The following is a 23,854-nucleotide window of genomic DNA, read 5'->3' on the forward strand; positions in this document are numbered from 1 at the left end:
GCACGGATGTCACTTGTACATATAATATGTTGTATATTGTACAATTACATATATGTATATATATGTATTTTGTACATGAACAGTAAATTCTTTTTAACAAATAAACAATATCACAATTATATAAACTTTTAACAGATAACAATTATAATATCTAATAAAAATATATCCATTTGATCCATCAAATGTATTTATTTACATTTTTAAAGGATTTCAGATGTTATAAAGGGAAACCTACAACTGGTTATTAGTAGAGAAACCCATTAAAGTTTTACACTATTCTCCTACACACAAGTTCTTCCAAGTAACAAAGCCTATTGGTACTTTCCAAAAAATATTTTTCTTGTTTAAAATTTTCCAAAGGAATTTAAATTTTTTAATGGACAAATTTCCACTTTACAAAGGAATTGAGTTTTTGCCACAAACTAGGATTTTCTAATTTCAATATCGTTGCAAAGCCAATGTCGTAGACCTTTAATATTTCAAACTATGAATGCTATCAGATCAAATAATGTAAGTTTGAAATATCAAAGGTTTACATCATAAGGTTGCAAAGATATAGGTTTTACAAAAACTGAATTTCTGGCAAAGACTCAATTCCTTTCCAATGTAAATCTTCCCAAAGCAAAAATTTTCAATTTTCAGACTTTTTAGTGTTAAACTTCTCAACTTTACAATTTATAACTTTCCAATATATAACCGCTATATAAAACCTTCTACTGTTTATCCTCCCAATATTTTCAACTTCCCAACGTATAACTTCCCAATATATAACTTCCCAATGTATAAATTCCCAATATATTACTTCCCAATGTATAACTTCCCAATGTATAACTTCCCAATGTATATCTTCACAATGCATAACATTCCCATGAACAACATTTTACTGTATAAAAATAACTTACTAATGCATAACTTTTAATGTTCAATTTCCCAAAGTAAAACTTCCTATTGTACAACTTTCCAATGTTCAGAGCTTTATACTTTACCCGGAGATTTAAAATACATATACTATATTCGACTGTCTGGCAATTTTTAGGACAGACAAAAAAACAATCAGATATACTAGTCCTACTCTTGTCATAAATATGAAAATGAAGAAATAACCATTTTTAGAATAAATTACTTTTTGAAATGTGTGTAGAGCTAATATAAAGCTTTTTTTAGAAATAAGTCAGGATAGATAACAATTTTAGCAAATCTATTAATGTGCAAATTAATTTGGCACACCTTTAAATGTGCTAGCTAATTTGGCACACCCATAAATGTGCTAGCTAATTTGGCACAAAGTAACATTTACAAAAAGCTGATGACTTTTTGAGCCCGGTTTCATTCTTTAAATTCCATTATGTAAAGAAATATAGATGTAGATTTGTCCACAATCTATATATTTATTGTTTATCAACCTCCAGGTTGTTCTGTACACTGTACAGTATATCACTATTTGAACAATATACGTACATTTAGACAAGTACACCTTCTTTAGGTTCAGTTTTCATACAGGATTTGAGATTCTCTCTAGGTAGGAGAATAAGTAGAGAAGTTAAGGTGGTGAGATAAGGAAGTAAATCTGTATCTGAGTAGGAATAGGAGTATGGTACTGGGTAGAGATATTATCTTTATTTAGGTAGAAGTAGGAAAGTATAATTTGAGTTGGTAAGACTAAAGATAAGCTTAGAACGGAGAATGGAGAAATCCGTATCTTTGGTAGAAATGGAAGAAGGAAGGTAGCTTGATGAGAATTAAAAAAGGTGGACGGAGTAGTATAGTAAGGAGAATGATGTATCTCTATCTGGAATAGAAGGAGTAGTATAGGACGGAGAATGGAGAATCTGTATCCGGAGTAGAATGAGTAGTATAGAACAGAGAATGGAGAATTTGTATCTTGAGTAGGAGGAGTAAAATAGGACAGAAAATTAGTATCTGTATCTGGAGTAGGAGGAGTAGGATAGGGCGCAGAATGGAGAATCTGTATCTGGAATAGGAGAAGTAGGATGTACGGAGAATAGAAAATCTGTATCCGGAGTAGGAGGGTAGGATAGGACGTAGAATGAAGTATCTGTATCTGGAATAGGAGGATTAAGATAGGACGGAGAATGGAGTATCTGTAACTGTATCCGGACTAGGAATAGGAACAAGACGGATAATGGAGAAGTGAGATGAGGAGTGGGGACCATGAATGAATCCATAAATTGGGTTTGAGAACATGATATGATATTTTCAGTCTTACTCCTGTTTATTCCTCTGATGGATAATTATCTTCGTCTTGTTTAAGCTGAATAGACGAGGAGGATGGACTGACTGGTATCTGGGACTGATACCAGTCCCTGTTATCCTCCAGAGCATCCAGGATATCCTGGGCATCAGGATGAACTAGATCAGCCCAGGTCTCCCACAAGGGATGAACGATGTAGTCAATGAATCCAACCTAAGAATTAAAAAAGGATTTACGATTTTTTTGTCCTTTTGTGATATAATATGATAGAACATATGCTAAGAAAATAAATTGCGGGTTTGTAACTTTTTTTGTGCACTGTACGGTAAATTAGGGGGTCATTGAGTCAATGAGCCTTAACTTTGGAACCCAAAATATGAAGATTTTTCTTGTTTACAATGTTAATTATTTTTAATATTAAACTACTTTGAAGAAGAGATGAAAATATGACTGTAAATAGACAGACAGGATATACTTCATTGTAGTTAGTTTTACGTGACAACCAAAATTAATTCTTTTTATTTTCTATTTTCGCTAAAAAAACTCTCAGTTACAGGTATCATATATTTTCAATTAGGAATTCTTATCAACCTCATTATAAAACCTTCCTTTACCTTTTACTTTTTCATTAAAAGTAAATGTCTACTAAGATTATTTTTCTTGGGAGATGACATTGCAAAAAGTGTGCAAATCTCTTATTTAATTTTTGTCAATTTTTGCCATATGTATCCCACATCTTAAAGTTGATCAAATATGAAAAATCATTTTAGAATTTTTTGTGCGCAGAGTTTTAAAGTTTCGTTTCCCAGTAATTGGAATTATTCTATCATTTGAAACATTTCTGTTAAGAATTCAAGTCTTGCCATAAATAATATATATCATAAATCAACAAATTCAAAAAGACCTGGAATAAATCACAAATAAATCTTATTTATTTGAATTCAAAATATTTAAATGTTTTAAAAAATAGATATATTTAAAGGTTCTGATTGCTTTTACGTTTGTACAATACATATAATTTAAGAACAGAAATATTGAAAAGAAAAAAAACAATGATTGGAAAAATATTGTTGTTTGTTTATCTTTAGGTTTAAGATTTTCTAAAAAGCAAATTAAGTTAATTAATTAGAATTAAGTGGAATATACGTCTTATTGAGAGAAGATAGATTTAATTTATTTCTTTTCCAGGTTTTTAAGTGTTTATCTTAATCTTACAGCTTTATTAGTTTTTATTCATATTTTGTAGAGTTTTCTTCATGATTGCATTATACCTATCCTAACCTAAAATATCTCTATGATTGCATTATACCTATCCTAACCTGAGATTTCTCAATGGTAGAATTGAATCTATCCTAACCTGAGATTTCTCTATGATTGCATTATACCTATCCTAACCTGAGTTTTCTCAATGGTAGAATTGAATCTATCCTAACCTGAGATTTCTCTATGATTGCATTATACCTATCCTAACCTGAGATTTCTCTATGGTTGCATTGAACCTATCACACATAGGAGAGATATCCAACCCTGCCTCTCTCTCCTTATCCCCCTGCTGGAAGAACTCCTCCATGATCCTATCACACCACTGTCTGTATAAATCCAGGGGTTTGGTGGGGTTGGATAGATCAGCACAGTGAACCATATTTTGTAGAACCTAAACAAAAATACAATAAATAACAATTTATTTAAATCAGCTAATGAACGTTAAAAAGTTAAAAAATGATCGATGACTATAAGTTGTAATATCTGAATGCTTTGTTTGGAATTAAATTGATTTTTTTACGATCCCAGTCGTATGTTGCAACTTTCTGAATTTGTAAGGAATCTACGTAGGATTTAATTTTACAGGATTTAATATCTAAATTATTTGTTTGATATAAATTTGATTTTTTTACGATCCTCAATTTGTATAAACGCTCCGTTCTTCAGTATGTTACGTTTTTAACAATTTTCTTCATATAAACGCAACCGATAGTGAGTATGATTAGTAGCGATCAGAAGCGATTATTTATCGCCGTAAGCCTATACCCACTTTCATTTTTCGCGAACACTCCCTTTAAACCTTTCAACCCTTAAACCTTAAACCTTTAAACCTTTCAACCCTTAAACATTAAACCTTTAAACCTTTAAACCGTTAAACCTTTAAACCTTTAAACCTTTAAACCTTTAAACCTTTAAACCTTTAAACCTTTAAACCTTTAACCCTTTAAACCTTTAAACCTTTAAACCTTTAAACCTTTAAACCTTTAAACCTTTAAACCTTTAAACCTTTAACCCTTTAAACCTTTAAATCTTTAACTCACCTGTATTCTATCTGTATAGTTGTCTAGTAGTAAAACACCACTTCCAGCAACTTTTTTAGTTTCTACCATAGTTTTCAAGTCTGCGAGCAAACTCATATGTTTAGACATGTCAGTGGCGAGAACCTTAAATTATTACTTTTAAGATTTTTTGTTTTTAAATTTTTCTCTTCATTATTATTCAGTATTATTATAATTTTCAATAGAAAAATTTACCGTCAAAGAAAGATTGACGAAAAGAAAAATATTTTAAAGAAACTCATTTTTATTTAAAACAATATCTTGCTAAAGAGTTCCGACAAAGCCCGCTAATTTCTTTAATGATTTTACAAAAATAAAGTGGTAAATTTAATTGCACTAGCAAAAACTACCATATTCTGCTCCCTTTAACAATCAACAATAATTTCATATTCTTTCATTGATAATACAGAATTTTTGTTTTTCTCTCTTAATTGGAAAAAAATCACTTAACTTTAGATATTTTCTTTGCAAAATTTACGTCAAGGCCATTTGTGATTCACAACGATATTTTTAAAAACTTCTTCTCAGTTTTTTCCTAAGACGAAACTGTCAGAAATTTTTTTCTACATAAAATAACAAAAAATGTTGCTTTTTGTGCAGTAAACCAATATTTCTAGTATCTCTGTTTAGTAAACGGTTATACCATATGCTTACCATATCAATGACCATCTTCCTAAGGGTCTGCTTCTGCTTCTTGTTGAGGTTTATGAATATATCACAGTCTGGGTTCTGGAGGAGCTTGAATGCTACAGCTAGATGATGGTTCTCTAATACGCTCTCATCATTATACATCAGGGCTAACTCTACAATATATCATCATGTAAATGCCAATATATCATCATGTAACTTTTAGATACTGATTAGTGAATCCTGGATGATCAACCTACCTGAGCTAGTATTAATAAGATACTGATTAGTGAGTGCTGGATGATCAATTTACCTGAGCTAGTATAAATAAGATATTGATCAGTGAGGCCTGGATGATCCACATACCTGAGCTAGTATTAATAAGATACTGATTAGTGAGTCCTGGATGATTAACCTACCTGAGCTAGTGTTAATAAGATACTGATTAGTGAGTCCTGGATGATCCACCTACCTGAGCTAGTATTAATAAGATACTGATTAGCAAGTCCTGGATGATTAACCTACCCGAGCTAGTATTAATAAGATACTGATTAGTGAGTCCTGGATGATCAACATACCTGAGCTAATATTAATAAGATACTGATTAGTGAGTCCTGGATGATCAACCTACCCGAGCTAGTATTAATAAGATACTGATTAGTGAGTCCTGGATGATCCACGTCGTGAATGGCAGCTGAGAATATTGCAGTCATAATCTCTAGCGGTGTAAAAACCGACTAAAAAAGAAAAAAATTAATACATAAAAATAAAAAATATATTGCACAATGTTATACACACTGTATACTGTACACTGTACTATATGTTATCATCAAATAGATTCTAGTTCAATAAATGGCAACGTAAAATGTGTACACTCTCAGTACAGCTGTATTCTGACGTCACAAGTGCCAATTCAGTTTTTGTGTCCGACAAAATTATTAATAATAGTGATAATTTTAGAATAAAGTACTTAACCTCCAGTAAAATAAGTGCATTTTTATGTTTTCTTTAGTTTCTGTTTTTACACTTTTTTATTTAATCTTGGAAAGCATTTTAACTAATTTGAGAACATTTCGTTTTCCTTGTTATTTTTGACACTTGTGACGTTGTGTATAATGGGTCCATTTCTCTGTTGCCACCTATTTTACTTGATAATCTATTTGGTTATCATAATCTCTAGCGGTGTAAAAACGACTAAAATAAGAAAAATTATTACATAAAAATTAAAAATATATTGCACAATGTTATACACACAGTACATTGCACACTGTATTATATGTTATTATGGTGACAGTGAAGTAAAATGAAAAGGTGCATTGGTTTTCTTGGTGATGTCAACCCTCAGTATTGAAAGGTAAAACATGTTTTGCTCTAACTTGATGAAATTATTACCTCTAGCGCCGGTGAGGATAGAAGAGTATTCATGGATAGAGTAACATCTGCTGCATGTACACTGTTATGATAAGGAATATCCTAGATAATTAATATGCATTTAAAGGGACTGTCAACGTTATTTCAAGTCACCCACAATTTACAGTATGGCATGCTTGATGCACAAATGAACCCTTAAAACCTTCGTCTGTGGTTTCTCTGTAAAAGTAACTTGCAGATTATTTCAGTAAAGACGATCAAAATTTACAAAATTTACAGAATTTAACAAGATTCCAAATGGAAAAACGGTGATTACTGTGTTTTATGCTTAAAAGGTACCGTTGTGAATTGGGCATTCAACTCTTTACATAGGGATTCCATTTGAACATATAAACCCTTCCCCTGTTTACACTATTTTGTGTTTTCATCATTTAAAAATTAATTTTTCCTTTGTTGGCCAAAGGCTTTTTAAAAGTCTAAAGTGTATTTTTGATAAATATTAATAATTTCGATGAACTAAATAATGTTATTTTTATATCACCTTGAGATAGTGATCCTCTAAAGTAAGGAGTAAGGAGACAAGTTTCTCGCAAGGGATCTTGAAGATCTTCAATAGGTCACGATCCTAAACAAATTATAAATTTATTTAAGTAAGGTCACATAAATCTCCCTAGAAGAAGAAGTCAGGCCAGTACTTCAAATGAAAAGAAGTTTTCAGTGTGCTTTGAACAAAAAAAACAGGTTTACAGATTTTTACTTCTTATTGGTATAGGAACTTAGGTTTAAAGAATTCTTTTATAATCTATATATCTCTTTGCAACCTGATGTCTTAGATATTTTAAACTATGATTTTGCTAGATCAAATCGTCAAAGTGTAAAATATTGAAGGTGTTCACCCTCAGGTTAAAAATACATAGAGATTTTAAATTGAAGCAAATGTTCAGTTTCTTTTATCATCTGAAACTTAGCATTTAATCTATTATTATATTATTATATATATTATTATAATCCCTTTATTAGTTTTAGGCTCATCGAATTTTAATAAAAATTGTTAGTCCACTGCGTTTAAAAAAAAGTAAGTTTAAAAATAGAATTTATAAATAACAATCCAATTGTAGAGCTGTAATATAAAATCGATACATTTATAGTTCACCACACAACACTATCCCTGCGACGTAGTTATTACTCTCAAATCAAAATTTAAATTTTAAAATTAATCTTAGCTAATATAAAAATGAGAGAATGAGAAGTTAAAATCATTATAGTTCTTATTAGATTCAAGAAATAATATGAACCTAAGGATTCAAGACTGGATCCCCAGGTTAAAAAATTAACTGAACTTACAGGTTCAAAAACTAACTAAGCCTGTGTCGGTTAAAAATTCACTTAACTTATATGGTTTTTAAGAATTATCTGGACATACAATTTACTAAACCTATAGGACCAAGAATTAACCGAACCTATAAGTTAAAGAATTTACTGAACCTATAGGTTCGAGAATTAGCTAAACACACAGGTTCAAATATTCTGAACCTACAGGATTAAGAATGAACTGGATCTCTAGGTTCAAGAATTAACCGGTTTTTAACAAATTGAGATTTAAAGGTCAAGTATAGATTGTTGCTCTGGGTTGAAGAATCGACTGGTATTTAAAGTTTAAAATTGATCCAGGTTGCAGGACACGTTAATGATTATTAAAACAAATCTAAACTTGGAAGAGTTTTTAACCCTATTCCTGCTGGGGGGGGGGGGTCAATTTGACCCCCCCTGTAGTTTTTTTTACATAACTCAAAAAGTATTGGTCTGAGGCTGTTGAAATTTTCTGACTTTTCTTACAAACCCAAAGCCCTCCCTTTAGGCCTAAAACCGGGCTTTAATACTAACTGCCTGAGTCCTCAGGCACACTGCCTGAATGACTGCTTTTGCCTGTACCAAACTAAATCTTTGTTTTGACCCACTTTCACTTGTCAGATTTTGATAAAATTTAGCTTTTTGGAAAGCCTATGACATAAGGAAACGGATTGCACAAGTTTTGCGAAAAAAATTGCAAATTTTTTGCAAACAACCTGTCAAAGGAAATTTGAACATTTTTAGTTTTTCTTGATTAAAAATCAGGTTATTTAAAATTTTGCAAAAATTTTTGCATATTTGAAATGGCATGGTCAAGGGCTTTTCAAAAATGTATAATTTTTTCATTTTTTGGACAAATTTTTTTTTTGCAAACATTTTTACTATAAAACTGGATTTTGCGATAAAAAATTCAATTTTTGCAAATTTGCAAATTCTTTTGCAGATTCTAAAAGTAGAGCACAAGAGCTTTCTAATGATGTATCATTTGTCATATTTGGACATAAAACATGGAATTTAGAGGGGGGGGGGTCAAATTGACCCCCCCCCCAGCGTATCCTGGTTTTCAAGTACCCCAGCAGGGATAGGGTTAAGTCTTTCAAATATTTAATCCCAGACCAATGTTCAGTCTGTATAGTTAGATCACATACAATTTTGTAAGTAATCATAAAAGTTTTTACTTTCTAAACTTGTTCTTAAAACTTTCATTATGTAAGAATATTCTTAAGTCTCAGCTATAGATTACATAATTTTCTGTCAAAGATGGTCTAAAGTCTCAGCAAAGTTTACACAAGGAATCTTTGAATATACTTTTGCACTGTGTCCTAAATTTGCGTTTCCAATTTGCAATCTCAATTTGCGTCTTAATTTTGAGTCCTAAATTTTTCGTTCTCAATATGTGTCCTCAGTTTTTCGCTCTCAATATTGCGTTCTCAATATGCGTCCTTAATTTTGAGTCCTCAATTTTGCGTCCTCTTTGTTAGTCTAATTTGTGATTAATTCATTCATTTATTTTATAGTATAAATTGCACCCCCCGACCGACGGGTTTCCCGACGCTCTAACACCCTCGTACGTGAAGCGATCTGGCTGGCAGGCACATTTTTGGAACAGGAGGCTGCCTATCTGGTCCTCGAATCTTTGAAAATCCAAGGCAAGTTCAGTTTATTGCACCCCGGGACTAGCATCAAATTGTATTTCTAGCCTCACTTCACGTTCTCAAGGGATCAGGCTGAAACGTTCAGGGTACCCTCTACATTCCCTAGGCTAACTGGTCCTCGAATCTTGCCAAGATCCGACAACTTTAAAATTCCGAAAATCTTTGCACCCCCGAGACTGGCGGGTCTTGTCCCTACACTTGAACCCGACTCACAGAGCCCGTTACTATATTGATACCTATTGCCTAGAGTTATTTCCTTTCTAGTTTTAGATTCATTTTTCAAAGGATAAAGTTTTATTTGTTTTTAAACTTTTTTTTTAAATATCTTACCCTGAAGATTGTGTAGGTTACAGCTGTTAAAGGTCGACTGTTGGATAATACAGAAACCTAATCAAACATTTAAACAAGTTTTCAAAATAGAACTAATTTTAATATTTTCATAATAGATTTTGAATTTTTATATACATTTCGGTCATTTCTTGAGTACTCTAGAACTCCAAAATTAATCTTTAGAAAAGTAGGAAAGCAAAAAATCAAGAACTAAGATATCTTTCTCTTCAATTATTAGATTATGTTGTGAAGGGTACTCATGTGCAGAGTAGTAATTTAAAAAAATGTTTTAGCTGAAGTTTAAGTTGCCTGAAGTTATTGTAAATACAATCTTAAGTGATCCCCAATAAATTGGTTTAATGTTCGATTCACAACGGTACCCATTTAACCTTTATTATGTCGATTCACAACGGTGCCCATCTAACCTTTATTATGTCGATTCACAACGGTACCCATTTAACCTTTATTATGTCAATTCACAACGGTACCCGTTTAACCTACTGGATCCCCAGGTTNCACAACGGTACCCATTTAACCTTTATTATGTCGATTCACAACGGTACCCATTTAACCTTTATTATGTCGATTCACAACGGTACCCATTTAACCTTTATTATGTCAATTCACAACGGTACCCGTTTATTATGTCAATTCACAACGGTACCCGTTTAACCTTCATTATGTCAATTCACAACGGTAACCCGTTTAACCTTTATTATGTCAATTCACAACGGTACCCGTTTAACCTTTATTATGTCAATTCACAACGATATCCATTTAACCTTTATTATGTCGATTCACAACGGTACCCATTTAACCTTTATTTTGTCGATTCCCTTATTTTCTCTGCTGCAGTTTTAAAGAGAAATCACAATAATAAATTATCAATTTTTCCAAGAGAGAAAAAAGGACATCATCGTGGTGATTCTGGCATTTTACTTGTTAAAGGGGGCTGTGGTTTCCATGGTGACCTTCCAATTAAAGGAAGCATGTCAGATTCCGGACGATATCCTTTAAACATGTATCTGATCAATAATGTGGAAGCTATCGTCGTTTTTATAGGTTCAAAAAAGATAGAAATGCGCAAGTCACTTAACACAGAAAACACAATTAAAATAAATAACTTTGATAGAGAAATTATGGCTTAATCACTTTAAGGAAGAGGGTGATTTAAGTTTATGTGTACATTCCTTTTAATTTAAATAAGTCTATGAAAATAATTTTGTAATCTAGTAATTGGTATGAATTACAAAAATATCTTAACAATCACCTTAACGAAGAAAATACGAATTGTACGAGTGATTTATAAATTTAGATTTTACTAAAAATTATATTTTGGATATTTGAGGTTTCAGTTACAAATTTTAATTTGTGTTCAATTAAACCTCATATGGCGAATAAAGAGTATAGCATAATTTTTATTAATTATGTTTTCATGAAAAAAGAATACATTTTTAAATTGTTAAATTTCCTTAAAGATATCCAGCCCCCATTGATCAACGTGCTCCAGACATTCACCTGAAAAAAGAACGTAGTTAAGAAGAAGCAAACTCTTTAAAGTCCAGGAAAATTAAGATTATAAAAAAGAAGAAAATTCAAAATAAAACGGAACAAACGGAAAGAAAGCCAAAATATTGAAACAATAAATCAATACCAAATATTAGGAGAAAAGAGGTAGAAAAATGTGGAAATAATTTTAAATGTAAATGTAAAGCATAAAATAACCTTAAATACGTTATTAACTATTTATAACACTGTTATTTGATTTTAGCGAGCTTCAGCGAGGGACAAAATATAATCTAGAAAGGCAAAACCTTCGAGATATAGAGTAAACTTAATTTAATCGGGTTTTTTAAAATTATTAAATAACGACGACGAAAAATTAAGTAAAAATAAAGTAAATAAAGTAAAGTAAAGTGAATAAAGTAAAAATAAAGTAATCTAATTAGATGGTTAGGAACATATTTCTCAAAAGAAAAATCAATGCTAGAATCAATTATTTCGTTTTCATCATTATATTACATTGCTTATTTTCTTTGAATTTATTCGCAGATTTCTTCAATTTCTTTAAATGTCTTCTTTTCAATAATAATTCCAGAAAATCTGCAGATTTGTGAAAAATGAGAAACCAGAATAATGAGAAAATATAAACTTATAATTGAACAAGATTACTTATTTTCGATGATTACTGTAGAATTTTTTACATTTTTTGTCGTTGTTATTTAACAATTGAAAAAAAACAATCTGAAAACGTATTCACCCAAAAGTACGATTTTGAACATCGACTTTGCGCTCAAACTAAGGATTTACAGATCTTTAAAAAGTTGTATATGTCTCAAATGAATCCTAGAGAATTTGTCCACAACACTGCATACTCAGTTCAACTACTTTACATAACCGGTCTGTCCCTTTAAGATGATCATTAATATATGTGTTTACGTATGTTTACCTAATTCCTCTTCATGTGTTGTCAGAACACCAAACTTAGGCAATCCAGAACTCAACAGAGATACACTTAACATTAACAACCAGGTTAAGAAGGTTTACAGTACAGAGTTCACCATACAGAGTGCAGGGTACAGGGTAAAATTGGTACATATTACAGGGTACAGGGTACAGGTACAGGATACAGGGTACAGGTACAGGATACAGGGTGCAGGGTAAAGGGTAAAAGGTACAGGGTACAGGGCACAAAGTACAGGTACAGGGTACAGGGTACAAGGTTCAGGGTGCAGAGTACTGGGTACAGGGTACAGGTACAGGGTAAAGGGTACAGGGTATAAGGTTCAGGGTGCGGTGTACTGGGTACAGGGTACAGGCAGATCAAATCAAGCTGGAATTTTGCTAAATGTTTTATAATAAATTTTGCAACTATTTATTTAAAAAAAGAGATCATATGTTTGAGTACTGAGTACGGATTGAATGCAACTTATATTTACTCCTAATTCCTGATGAAAAATCTCTATCCCGTGATCCATCAATAAGAATTTTACTACTTTCACTTTTTTATTCAGACTTTTTCCCCCATCAGTTATAAAGAGTACATTTTCCGTGAGGATAGCTAGGCAAGGTGCAAATTACGAAAGTGTTTTTGCAAGAATTTGGCAAGGTTGCAGTTTCTAATTGAAGATTGATCCTGTCTAATCTAACAAGGAATAGATATTCTTTATCAAACACGGGTTCCCAGTAAATAAAAATATATGAGAGGTTTTTACACTGCAAAAGTAGAGTTGGACCCCCCCCCCCCCTCCCAGTAAAGTATGTTTTCCCACTGTCGAAAGTTCTTCCTTTATTCATATCAAAATGATATGCTCTTCTAATTAGTTGTAATTGCGTAGAAATCAAAAATGTAAATAGAAAGTCGTCGTCATTTTATTGATAAATAAGACGACAATACCTATTGGCGTGCTCTAGGGACTTATTCCCAACTCCGGTGATGATGGACATAACCTTACTACCATCATCTCCATACTTGGCTCCATCATCTCCTACAGCTCCATCAACCTGCTCACTTCGCACATCCACGTCCTGGTCCTTATCTAGAATAGAGATGGAGTTTAGTTAATCCCTTCAGAAAATCCTTTATGGTCAAGCTGTGACTTCTGATCAGGATTTGACCGATTAAAAACAAAAATTTCAATGTTTCTATCTATATTATGGCGCTACGACATCTGCTCTATTTCCATTTGCTCTATGGCCATTTGCTCTAGTTCCATTTGATCTATCAAGTCATTTGCTCTATACGTCATTTGCTCTATATTCAATCTGCTCTATACCTCATTTGCTCTATGACTAAACACGTCATTTGCTCTATAACCTAAAAATACACTACAAAATAGCTTTCATTGGAATTCCTGAGCGTAACTTGACTCTGAAATGCGGTTTTTTTTTGAAAATTCGCAAATTGCAGTTTTAATCAGTTCTTCAAAGTTCATCATGACAGAGAGACTGCTCAATAATAAGAGGGGTAAAAAAACCTAATATGTGGTGAAAACTATATTTAGCTTGGTCTCACAATATGCACAAATACCAGACAAACAAAACTATCTCCAGGAAGTTGGTGGAATAATGAAACTGTAGGAAGAATTGTAAAATGTAAAATTGTAAAAATATAGTTTTAATGTGATTAGATGCTTGTAAAATATGTTTATAGAGCAAATGACGTGATTACTCATAGAGCAAATGTTGAGTAGAGCAATTGGACCATCACAGTCATAAAAATGTGTATAGAGCAAATGACGTGTTATGTCATAGATCAATTGACGTATAGAGCAGATGACATATAGAGCAAACGTCGTAATCTATGAGCTATAGAGCAAATGGTTAATAGAGCAAATGGCACTAGAGCAAATGGCCATAGAGCAAATGGAAATAGAGCAGATGTCGTAGCGCCCTATATTATACTTTTTTGTTGGCATCAGCGATTTCAATGAAAAAATTTATAAAGACATAACCCTGCAAGATTATGGATAGTTTAATTAAAGAACAAAACGCGATTGAAGAAATAGAAGAAAACGAATGGACCTTTCCCAGGTTAATCCTGGGTGAAAAAAAAAACAAAGCTGGCTTTCAGACAATTTCTTCAAATTAAAAGTTTTCATCCTGATTATCCAATTCAGCTTTTGTAGATTAGCGCAATATTAAATAAAAGTTTCAACCTCAGAAAAAAAACTAATATTTTGAATTAGAATTTAAATCGTTCCTCAAATATTTGAGCTGTTCTCAAAGAAAGTGTTCTTGTCATGATTTGGTGAAATTAGAGTCTAATATTTATGTCTAGTTAGTAGGTAGGCTTTTCGTGATAATGTTTCCACATTAGGTAAAACCAACTTGTATTAGTTTTCTGTTTGTCTAGTTTAAATATCTGATTTTTAGCCCACAGTGCTTTCATTTATAGAGGAAGAATCGGTGAGTACTGTATACTGTGTATCAGTTTACTGTTTTGTAGTTTAAATATCTGATTTTTTAGCTTACAGTGCTTTCTTTTCTAGCTTACAGTGCTTTCATTTGAAGATGAAGGAGGGTTTTTGGGCTGTGTTTGTGAATAAGCTTTCTGTTTGTCTGGTTTAAATGTCTGATTATTAACTCACAGCGCTTTCAGGGCTCGCTGAAACACCTGCTAAAAAAATTTCTACGTGAATAATCTATAAAAAAATGCCTTACAATTCCTAAGAACGTAATATAAAGGACCTAACTGCCCTAATAATGGCCTACCTAAGAATGTATTGCAGATATATTCTGAAACTTGGTTCCCGGATTTAGACTCCGAGAAGTGGCTCAGCTCTTTGTTCAGCATACGTTTAAACTAAAATAAAGATATATTAGAACTCATCAAGAAAAAAATTGTTGTGACTTACTAATATGCCATGGAGCCCCCAGGGTACCGTTGTGAATTGAATATGCCACTCTATGGCGGCTCACTTTAAATTAGTCTACATATGTCACTTTAAGGCGGGTTATTCACAGATGTGAAATATGTGAACTTTATATAATCAAACAATATGTATATATATAATTCAAGGATTCACAGTTCAAGCCCATCAACAGCAAAATCAAAAACTGACGAATTGAGCCATACAGATGAGTCCTAATAGGACAAAACACTGTGTCTATGGATATTATTTGTTCGTTTAGTTCGCTGAACTTGAGCACTTGAGCATTATGCAAGGCCCTCAACTTGTAATGAGTTGGTTGAGCTCTCTGGTCCCTATTTCATTACCCAATCATCAGGGATTTACGGAGCAGTGGTTGGCGGGGCTTGAACAAAAAACTATTGTAGAGGGTATATTTGGATATATACATATAATACATAGATTTATTTTTATCTCCGCATAAAATATAATTATACATAACAAATGACTTGTCAAATATGAAAGATCCATGCGTCAAACTTTTACTAAAAATTTGTCATTTGCAACAATATTATATTTAGATATAAATATCATACACTTTCATATTTTGTTCCTTGAATTTTAATTCCTAACTAAAAAAATATTAACATTTTAAAACAAGAGTTTAATAATCATTTTTTAAGATAAATTTTTTCTTCTTTGTAATCACCACTGCCAGCCTCTTGGGTAGTTATTTGTAATGCAAGTTCTCTTAAAGGAATTGAGTTTTTGTAACAAACTCTGATTTTCTAATTTCAATATAATTACAACCCAATGTCGTAGACCTTTAATATTTCAAACTATGAGTGCTATAAGATCAAATAATGTAAATTTGAAATATCAAAGGCTTACGCAATAAGGTTACAGAGAAATAAGTGTTACAAAAACTGAATTTGTGGCAAAGACTCAATTCCTTTGCATTATTTAGGAAGGGATTCTAGAATATCCAAATAGAAAACTATTTGTAAAAGAAAAGTAACTAACTCTTGATGACAAAGAAAAAAGCTGTGAAAAGTTAGCAATGAACAAAATAAACTAAAACTCAGGGAATAAAGCATTAAATATTATTTTTATTGCAAGTAAACAATGAATTTAAAAATTTAAAACTGTAATAGAACAATCTGTCAAATGGGTGTTCGCTCTTTCATTGCTGAGTCGTCAGATATAAGAGCTACGTCATCAAACAATTCCTTTTCACGTCATCATTAGAGTTGGGTATTGTTATTAAGATTTAAATTTTTTTTTTAATATTTAAGGTTTTTCGTATTAAGAGGATTAGCATTCTACAAGAATCTTAGTTGTTATCCTATATTTTGCGTTTAATCATAAATATATTCTTAATTTTATAAAATTATTTATCAAAACTAATTTTTTAATCTTTTATATTTTTTGTTATTTTAGCCTTAACTACAGTGGGACCCTGGAATATGAAGACGACCTTCCAGCAATCTTATGTGTATTTGATGTTGTTTTAAAGTAAATAGTTTTAAAAGTAAAATGGGTGTTTAAACACTGCACCATTCATTACTGCATTTCAATGCAAATGACTATTTTTAATCACTACTAGGCTTTCAGGTTGCTTCCCGCCAGTCTTCTCTTTTAATTGTGAACATTTTCTAAACATTGTAAAACAAAAACAAAAAAGTTCCCGGATTATATAAAAAAAATTTCGTGGATTTTTAAATCTAATGAAAATTTAATTTTGTTGAAGGCTTTTTTTATTTTTATCATTTATAAACCATCCCTGGTGCCATGTGAGGTCCCACACAAAGTTTGGGCCCGATCGGTTCAGCTGTTTTGACGTTTATTGGATACAAACAAACAGACACCCAAACAGAGAAGCAAAGTATATATGTAGATAAATTTGGCGTCTTTCTATTTCACAAGGTTCTACTATGTCTTATGTGAAAGTAAAAATGTACACAATGTTATCAAAGTAAACTAATAGGGAATACAATCTTGATATATATTATAACACATCTTAATTCTTGTGAATTTGTTTTAAAAAAGAAAAGGAGATGCACATCACTATCCATCAATTCTCTCATTGAATTCTAACCCCCTGAGATACAGTTTTCTTTAAAGAAATATATAGATTCTATTTAGCAAGATAATTACAAAATTCATTTCATCAACTTGACAAAGGAACAATCATGCATCTCATACTCTAATATTGTAATCCCCATATCTTTGCGTCCTGAAGGTGCAAACCTTTAATAATTCAGTGTAAACCGGCGTAATTCATACCAAATTTACAATATCATAATGCTACCACTTTTCCAAGATATATTGATATTGATAAAATTATAAGTTGAGGCAAGTAATCAGTTACTTTATGCTTAATGTACTAATTGTATATCTCTATTAAAATGTCTAGACAAATTGTTTGCTATTTTATATTTTATAATAATACAGTACAGGGGTACCCACAATGAATTTAACTTTAATGTCGACCTAGACCTTTTTAGTTATGACGAACTGTATTATGATTGTCGTCTTCTGGTTGAAAAATGTCTTCTAAAATGTCTATTGTTTATTAAAGGAATAGGTAAAGAGAAACGGAAATGTTATATTCCGTGAAATTTCGAATATTAGAAATAAAAAAACAATCGTCTATGCCCTGAGTCCCATCCTTTGTCCTAACCCTTTATCTTAATAAATAATTTATAAATATATATATTTGAATGGTTACACCGCTTCCTTGTTCATGCTTGTGTAATTATGCATTGTTCCTCTCAATTCATAAAATTTGTTTTAAAACTTATTAACACATGAAAGTTCCTGAAAAAATAGTAAATCATTCTATAAAAATGATCTATAAAGAGCTCAGAATGTAAAAAATAAAATGGATGAAAATTTTCAATTTGTTTAAAAGGAAAGCGAGAGACACGCATTTATGTAGAGGATAAATGTGACCTTTAGCTCTTGTTTTTTTATTTCGTCAAAATAAAGTCAAATGCTCTTTCTCGGATCATAAATTATCATACATAATATTTATATCAACTGGGTCTACAGGGCGCTTTGCGTCAATTTTTGGTAATCATCTAAACTTAAAGTTGCCAACCTTTCTTACATTTTCAAATAATAAAAATTCAAAAATTTCAAAGATTATTATAATTATTTCGAGGCGAGAATTTTTTAATTCTGACCAATCATAAACCTTCCCTGGATTAATTTTAGTTACAACAAAAACGTGTCTTATCTATTAAACAAAATAGACAAAAAAGCCATAATTGTTAAAGAAATACACTTCATAATATATATTTTGTATGCGGCTGATCGAATGACTATGTAAGTTTTCTATCAATATCTATAGATCGGTTTCTTCAATTGAGCTTATATCATGTTACATAAGTGTTCTACTCGAGACTATAGCTTTATATTTCATACATTCAAACATTTTATGCGTTCAATAAATCTTGTTTGTATATATACTTTCACGTTTTTCAGTTAAACGATTATTTATTAAAGAAAATTTTTATTGTTAAAGGGAATTATATTTTGAATTTTGAATCTAATTATCGATGTGTGAAAAATATATATTTGCCTTTTTGTAAACGGGATAAAAATGTAGGCACGCATTAATCTCTAGAGAAGGGGACGATTCATTTGCTCCGTTTTGCCAATCAGAAGTTAAGCCATTTAGAAATTTTGCACGTGATCAATAAGATAACTTTCATTGGTCGAAATCCATCAGGGATATCCAAAAGAGAGGATTAAGAAGAAAATCAAAAGTGTCCAAAGTGGATACAGAGATTTAGTAATCGGGAATAAGAGTATACATTTGTTTATAGCTATCGGTTCTTTAATTCAATTGAACCGGAGTTTTCAGTTTGGGCATCATTGATGGAATAATGACTAATTGTGAAGATTACGATTTTAAAAAGTATTTAAAGTTTAAAACAGAATTAGACTGATCATCACTTAGTTTATTGTGCTTGAGTGATTTTATTGGTATTGTTATATTCCCGTCATTAAACACGGATATTCACATTTGGAGATAGATGAAAGGAACTGAACTCTTGTCACAAACTCTTATTTAATAATCTCTATATCTTTGCAACCGCCTGGAGTAAACCTGAAGTATTTTAAAACTAAATTATTTGATCTAACAGATTTAATTTTTTTGAAATATCAAAGGTCTATGACATCGGGTTACAGAGATATAGATATTTTGTGGCAGTTCTTTTAATCACTATCAAATTTTTGATATTCTGGAAGTTTTAATACGTTTTTTCATATATTTCTTTTTCCTTTCTTAGAATTTAGAAAACTTCTGTCGATATTTATTTGTTTTAGATATTTATATATTTAAATGAATTAAAAAGAATTACATGGAATCAATTTCAACCTAGTTCAACCTGGTATGATGTTAACTTTGTAAAATTGAAAAATAGTCTATTCTAGTGTATTCCAGTCTATTCTAGTCTATTCTAGTCTATTCCAGTCTATTCTAGTCTATTCTAGTCTATTCTAGTCTATTCTAGTCTATTCTAGTCTATTATAGTCTATTCTAGTCTATTCTAGTGTGTTCTATTCTATTCTAGTTTATTCTAATCTATTCTAGCCTATTCTAGTCTATTCTAGTCTAATCTAGTATACTCTTGTCTACTTTGTCTATTCATGTCTATTCTAGTCTATTCTTGTCTATTCTAATCGATTCTAATTAATTCTAGTCGATTCTATTCTATTCTATTCTATTCTATTATATTATATTCTATTCTAGTCTAGTCTAGTCAAGTGTAGTGTAGTCCATTATATTCTATTTCTAGTTTAGCGTAGTCCATTACATTCTATTTCTTGTTTAGTTTAGTCCATTATATTCTGTTCTAGTCAAGTCATAGTGGTATATTATCAATGTATGATAAAGAAATCTATTTTTAGAAAACCATTGAACTCAACTCAGATTTGTTTAAAACAAAACTTCAAACGGACTGAGTGCTTCCTCTGTAATTATATAAATCATTTAGGTAGACATTTTAGACAAGGTAGACTAGGTGGACAAGGTAGACTAGGTGGACAAGGTAGACTAGGTGGACAAGGTAGACTAGGTGCACAAGGTACGCTAGGTGGTCAAGGTAGACATATTAGACAAGGTAGACTAGGTGGACAAGGTAGACTAGGTGGACAAGGTACTCTAGGTGGACAAGGTAGACTAGGTGGACAAGGTACACTTGGTGTACAGTAGACGAACCTTAAAGGGTTTACATACAACTAAAGATGAAAATTAGAATAATTATAAAAGTCAGGATACAATTAAGTATCATTTGTAAAATTTTAAAAACACTTGTGATTCCAGTACAAAGAGTATAAATTTTTACAATCTTCTTAAGTACATTAACGGTTTATCTATTTTTCAGGGTTTAATAAGCTTGTCACAGCTAGAGTAACTGTTATCTATTTTACAGGGTTTAATAAGCATGTCACCACTAGAGGTGCTATTATCTATTTTACAAGGTTTAATAAGCTTGTCACTGCTAGAGGTGCTATTATCTATTTTACAAGGTTTAATAAGCTTTTAATAGCTAGAGTTGCTATTATCTATTTTACAAGGTTTAATAAGCTTGTCACTGTTAGAGTAGCTATTATCTATTTTACAGGGTTTAATAAGCTTGTCACAGCTAGAGTAGCTATTATCTATTTTACAGGGGTTAATGAGCTTGTCACTGCTTGAGTTGGTATTATCGATTCGATATTGAAAGGTTCAATAAGCTTGTCACAGTTAAAGGGGGTATTATTTATATTGCAGGGTTTAATACGCTTGTCACCGCTAGAGGCACTATTATCTATTTCACAGGGTTTAATACGCTTGTCACCGCTAAAGGCACTATTATCTATTTTACAGGGTTTAATAAGCTTGTCACAGCTAAAGGGGGTATTATTTATATTGCAGGGTTTAATAAGCTTGTCACAGCTAAAGGGGGTATTATTTATATTGCAGGGTTTAATAAGCTTGTCACAGCTAAAGGGGGTATTATTTATATTGCAGGGTTTAATAAGCTTGTCACAGCTAAAGGGGGTATTATTTATATTGCAGGGTTTAATAAGCTTGTCACAGCTAAAGGGGGTATTATTTATATTGCAGGGTTTAATAAGCTTGTCACAGCTAAAGGGGGTATTATTTATATTGCAGGGTTTAATAAGCTTGTCACAGCTAAAGGGGGTATTATTTATATTGCAGGGTTTAATAAGCTTGTCAGTTGTCACTGATAGATTTATGAATACTGTATAGGCTGCAAAACGAAATATTTTAGAAAGATATTGTATAATAGTTAGATAATTAGTTTATATTCATGGCATTGTGATTATTAGATACCCTTTTAACAAGAAACAATTTGCAATGCCTCAAATACTGGAAGACAGGCAGTCCAGGCAGGAGACGGGCCGGATATCTGATTTGTATACCTTGTTTTGTTTGATGAATCTGATCATGGTGTGAACCTCCCTGGGTTCAACATCACCCAGAGATATCAGAGAACACTTTCTGCACTTACAGATTCCAGAACCTTGGTAGCAGTGATCTGTTTTCCGTCCAACCCGGAGACATTTGTTAGATTCATCACTTTTCCGCCGTTCACTGATATCTTCAAGTTTTTCTTTATCCGCCAATTTTTTACTCCTAAGGCAGGGTGAAAACTCAACCAACTTTTTGTAAAATTATTTTTCATTTGTCCCGCATTTATATTTGCTTAAAGTAAACTATTTATAATTCATACAGTAACAGGGTGCTTTGTTTTTCCTTTATAGATCCTTGTGTATTTTAGTGTACCCTGATGTACTCTGAGAGGGGGAAGGCAGGCGGCCATGAGCCACCACTATTTCCCCTTCCGTGCCACATATTAGCTTTTTTCTCTTCCGTACCACCACATTTGACTCTTCCGGGCAAAACTACTTTTTAAATGGTATATTTAGGGCCTTTAAAGTGTGATTTTAAATAATCCAGCCGCGTCACGCAAAAAAGCACAACTCAAACCATTTTTTCAATTCTAATTAAGATCAATATTTTCTGTGGTGAATTCTTAAACTGTTTTACAACGAAATTTTTGACAAATTTGACTGAGTATTGCGTCTTGAAATATCACAAAGTCTAATGATTATTCAATTACTGACTCATTATACTAAATCCATCTTAAAATCACTCATTAATCAACTTTGTGATATTTCAAGATGCAATACTCAGTCAAATTTGTCAAAAAATTCATTGTAAAACAGTTTAAGAATTCAACACAGAAAATATTAATCTTAAGTAGAATTGAAAAAATGGTTTGAGTTATGCTTGTTTGCGTGACGCGGCTGGATTTTTTAAAATCACACTTTAAAGGCCCTAAATATACCATTAAAAAAGTAGTTTTGCCCGGAAGAGTAAAATGTGGTGGTACGGAAGGTGAAATAGTGGTGGCTCATGGCTGCCGGAAGAGAAAAAAGCTAATATGTGGCACTGAAGGGGAAATAGTGGTGGCTCATGGCCGCCTGCCTTCCCCCGCTCGTACTATAGTGTACTTAAGTGATCGCTAATATATCCTAATGTATCTTAATCCACTCTAATGTACCCTAGTTTATGTATAGTAACGTACCCTAATTTACGCGAATGTACCCTAGTGTGCCCTAATGAACCTAAAGTACGTGAAAATCCTGAAAAATGAATATTGAGCTAAAATATATTTCTCCCCCGGCCTCTAACTTCAATCATTTCAAATTATTTAATTTAAAAATTTCTTTGCATTCAGATCATACGCTGGGAACCTTAATTTTTAAATAGGAAAATACCGGGTTAGGGTTTAGCTTAAGGAAAAATATTTTAAGGGAAGAGGAAATTTAAGCTTTATTAGAATTTAAAATATGAATTCACAGAATAGTTTTGGTAGAAAAGAAAAACGGTTTTATTCAAAGACAAACAATTTTAATAATTAAAATTAAGTTTTTAAAGGAAAAGACATAAAACAGAAGACGAAACATATTAGAATGTACAAACATTTCTAAATTTGTTTTTAGACTTATTCTTAAAATCTTGAATTCTACATGAACACAACCAAATCCAAAACAGATGCAATATTTTTACATCTATTGAAGTGCGATGATGTTTTCCTACTGTGAGAACCAGAAAACTCTGGAATATGAGACTTTTCCTACAGTGAGAACCAGAAAACTCTATTATATGAGACTTTTACTATAGTGAGAACCAGAAAACTCTGGTGAGACTTTTACTATAGTGAGAACCAGAAAACTCTGGAATATGAGACTTTTCCTACAGTGAGAACCAGAAAACTCTAGAATATGAGACTTTTCCTATAGTGAGAACCAGAACACTCTAGAAAATGAGACTTTTCCTATAGTCAGAACCATAAAACTCTAGAATATAAGACTTTTCGACATAAGCTATTAGTTTAAATAGTCCCATGTACATGAGATACAGCAATTGTGAAGTGTAAAGAGACCCATTTAAATAAAAAATAAAATTCAATAAGTTACTGTAAAAATGTTCGCTTTATAACAACATCAAAAACACTTTTTTATTGTTTATATGTCGTCTTACTATTCACAGTTTTCTGGTTCTCATTGTAACTGTCAAAATATTGTCTTTTAGAAAATAAAAGAAAT

General features: G+C 31.7%; 1 protein-coding gene across 6 annotated transcripts in view; it reads right to left on the reverse strand.

Annotated features, from left to right (window-relative positions):
- Window positions 1-845: 845 nt before the first annotated feature.
- Window positions 846-23,854, reverse strand: part of LOC111701559 (cAMP-specific 3',5'-cyclic phosphodiesterase 4C) — a 107,058-nt gene continuing 84,049 nt past the window's right edge. For 5 of the 6 annotated variants that reach the window (XM_023472892.1, XM_023472893.1, XM_023472895.1 and 2 more), the window contains 12 exons: window positions 15,081-15,171; window positions 13,264-13,405; window positions 12,316-12,380; window positions 11,338-11,384; window positions 9,867-9,923; window positions 7,073-7,156; window positions 6,553-6,633; window positions 5,792-5,897; window positions 5,188-5,336; window positions 4,516-4,638; window positions 3,684-3,866; window positions 846-2,425 (listed from right to left, as the gene is read on the reverse strand). In XM_023472892.1, the coding sequence (XP_023328660.1) occupies window positions 2,234-2,425; window positions 3,684-3,866; window positions 4,516-4,638; window positions 5,188-5,336; window positions 5,792-5,897; window positions 6,553-6,633; window positions 7,073-7,156; window positions 9,867-9,923; window positions 11,338-11,384; window positions 12,316-12,380; window positions 13,264-13,405; window positions 15,081-15,171 (1,320 nt within the window). In that variant the 3' untranslated portion in view covers window positions 846-2,233. Of the gene's footprint in view, window positions 2,426-3,683; window positions 3,867-4,515; window positions 4,639-5,187; window positions 5,337-5,791; window positions 5,898-6,552; window positions 6,634-7,072; window positions 7,157-9,866; window positions 9,924-11,337; window positions 11,385-12,315; window positions 12,381-13,263; window positions 13,406-15,080; window positions 15,172-21,661; window positions 21,876-23,854 lie in introns of all 6 variants that reach the window. The other variant, XM_023472897.1, reaches the window with a different exon arrangement.

The sequence above is a fragment of the Eurytemora carolleeae genome, unplaced genomic scaffold, assembly GCF_000591075.1.
Source record: "Eurytemora carolleeae unplaced genomic scaffold, Eaff_2.0 scaffold151, whole genome shotgun sequence".
Lineage (NCBI taxonomy): Eukaryota > Metazoa > Arthropoda > Copepoda > Calanoida > Temoridae > Eurytemora > Eurytemora carolleeae.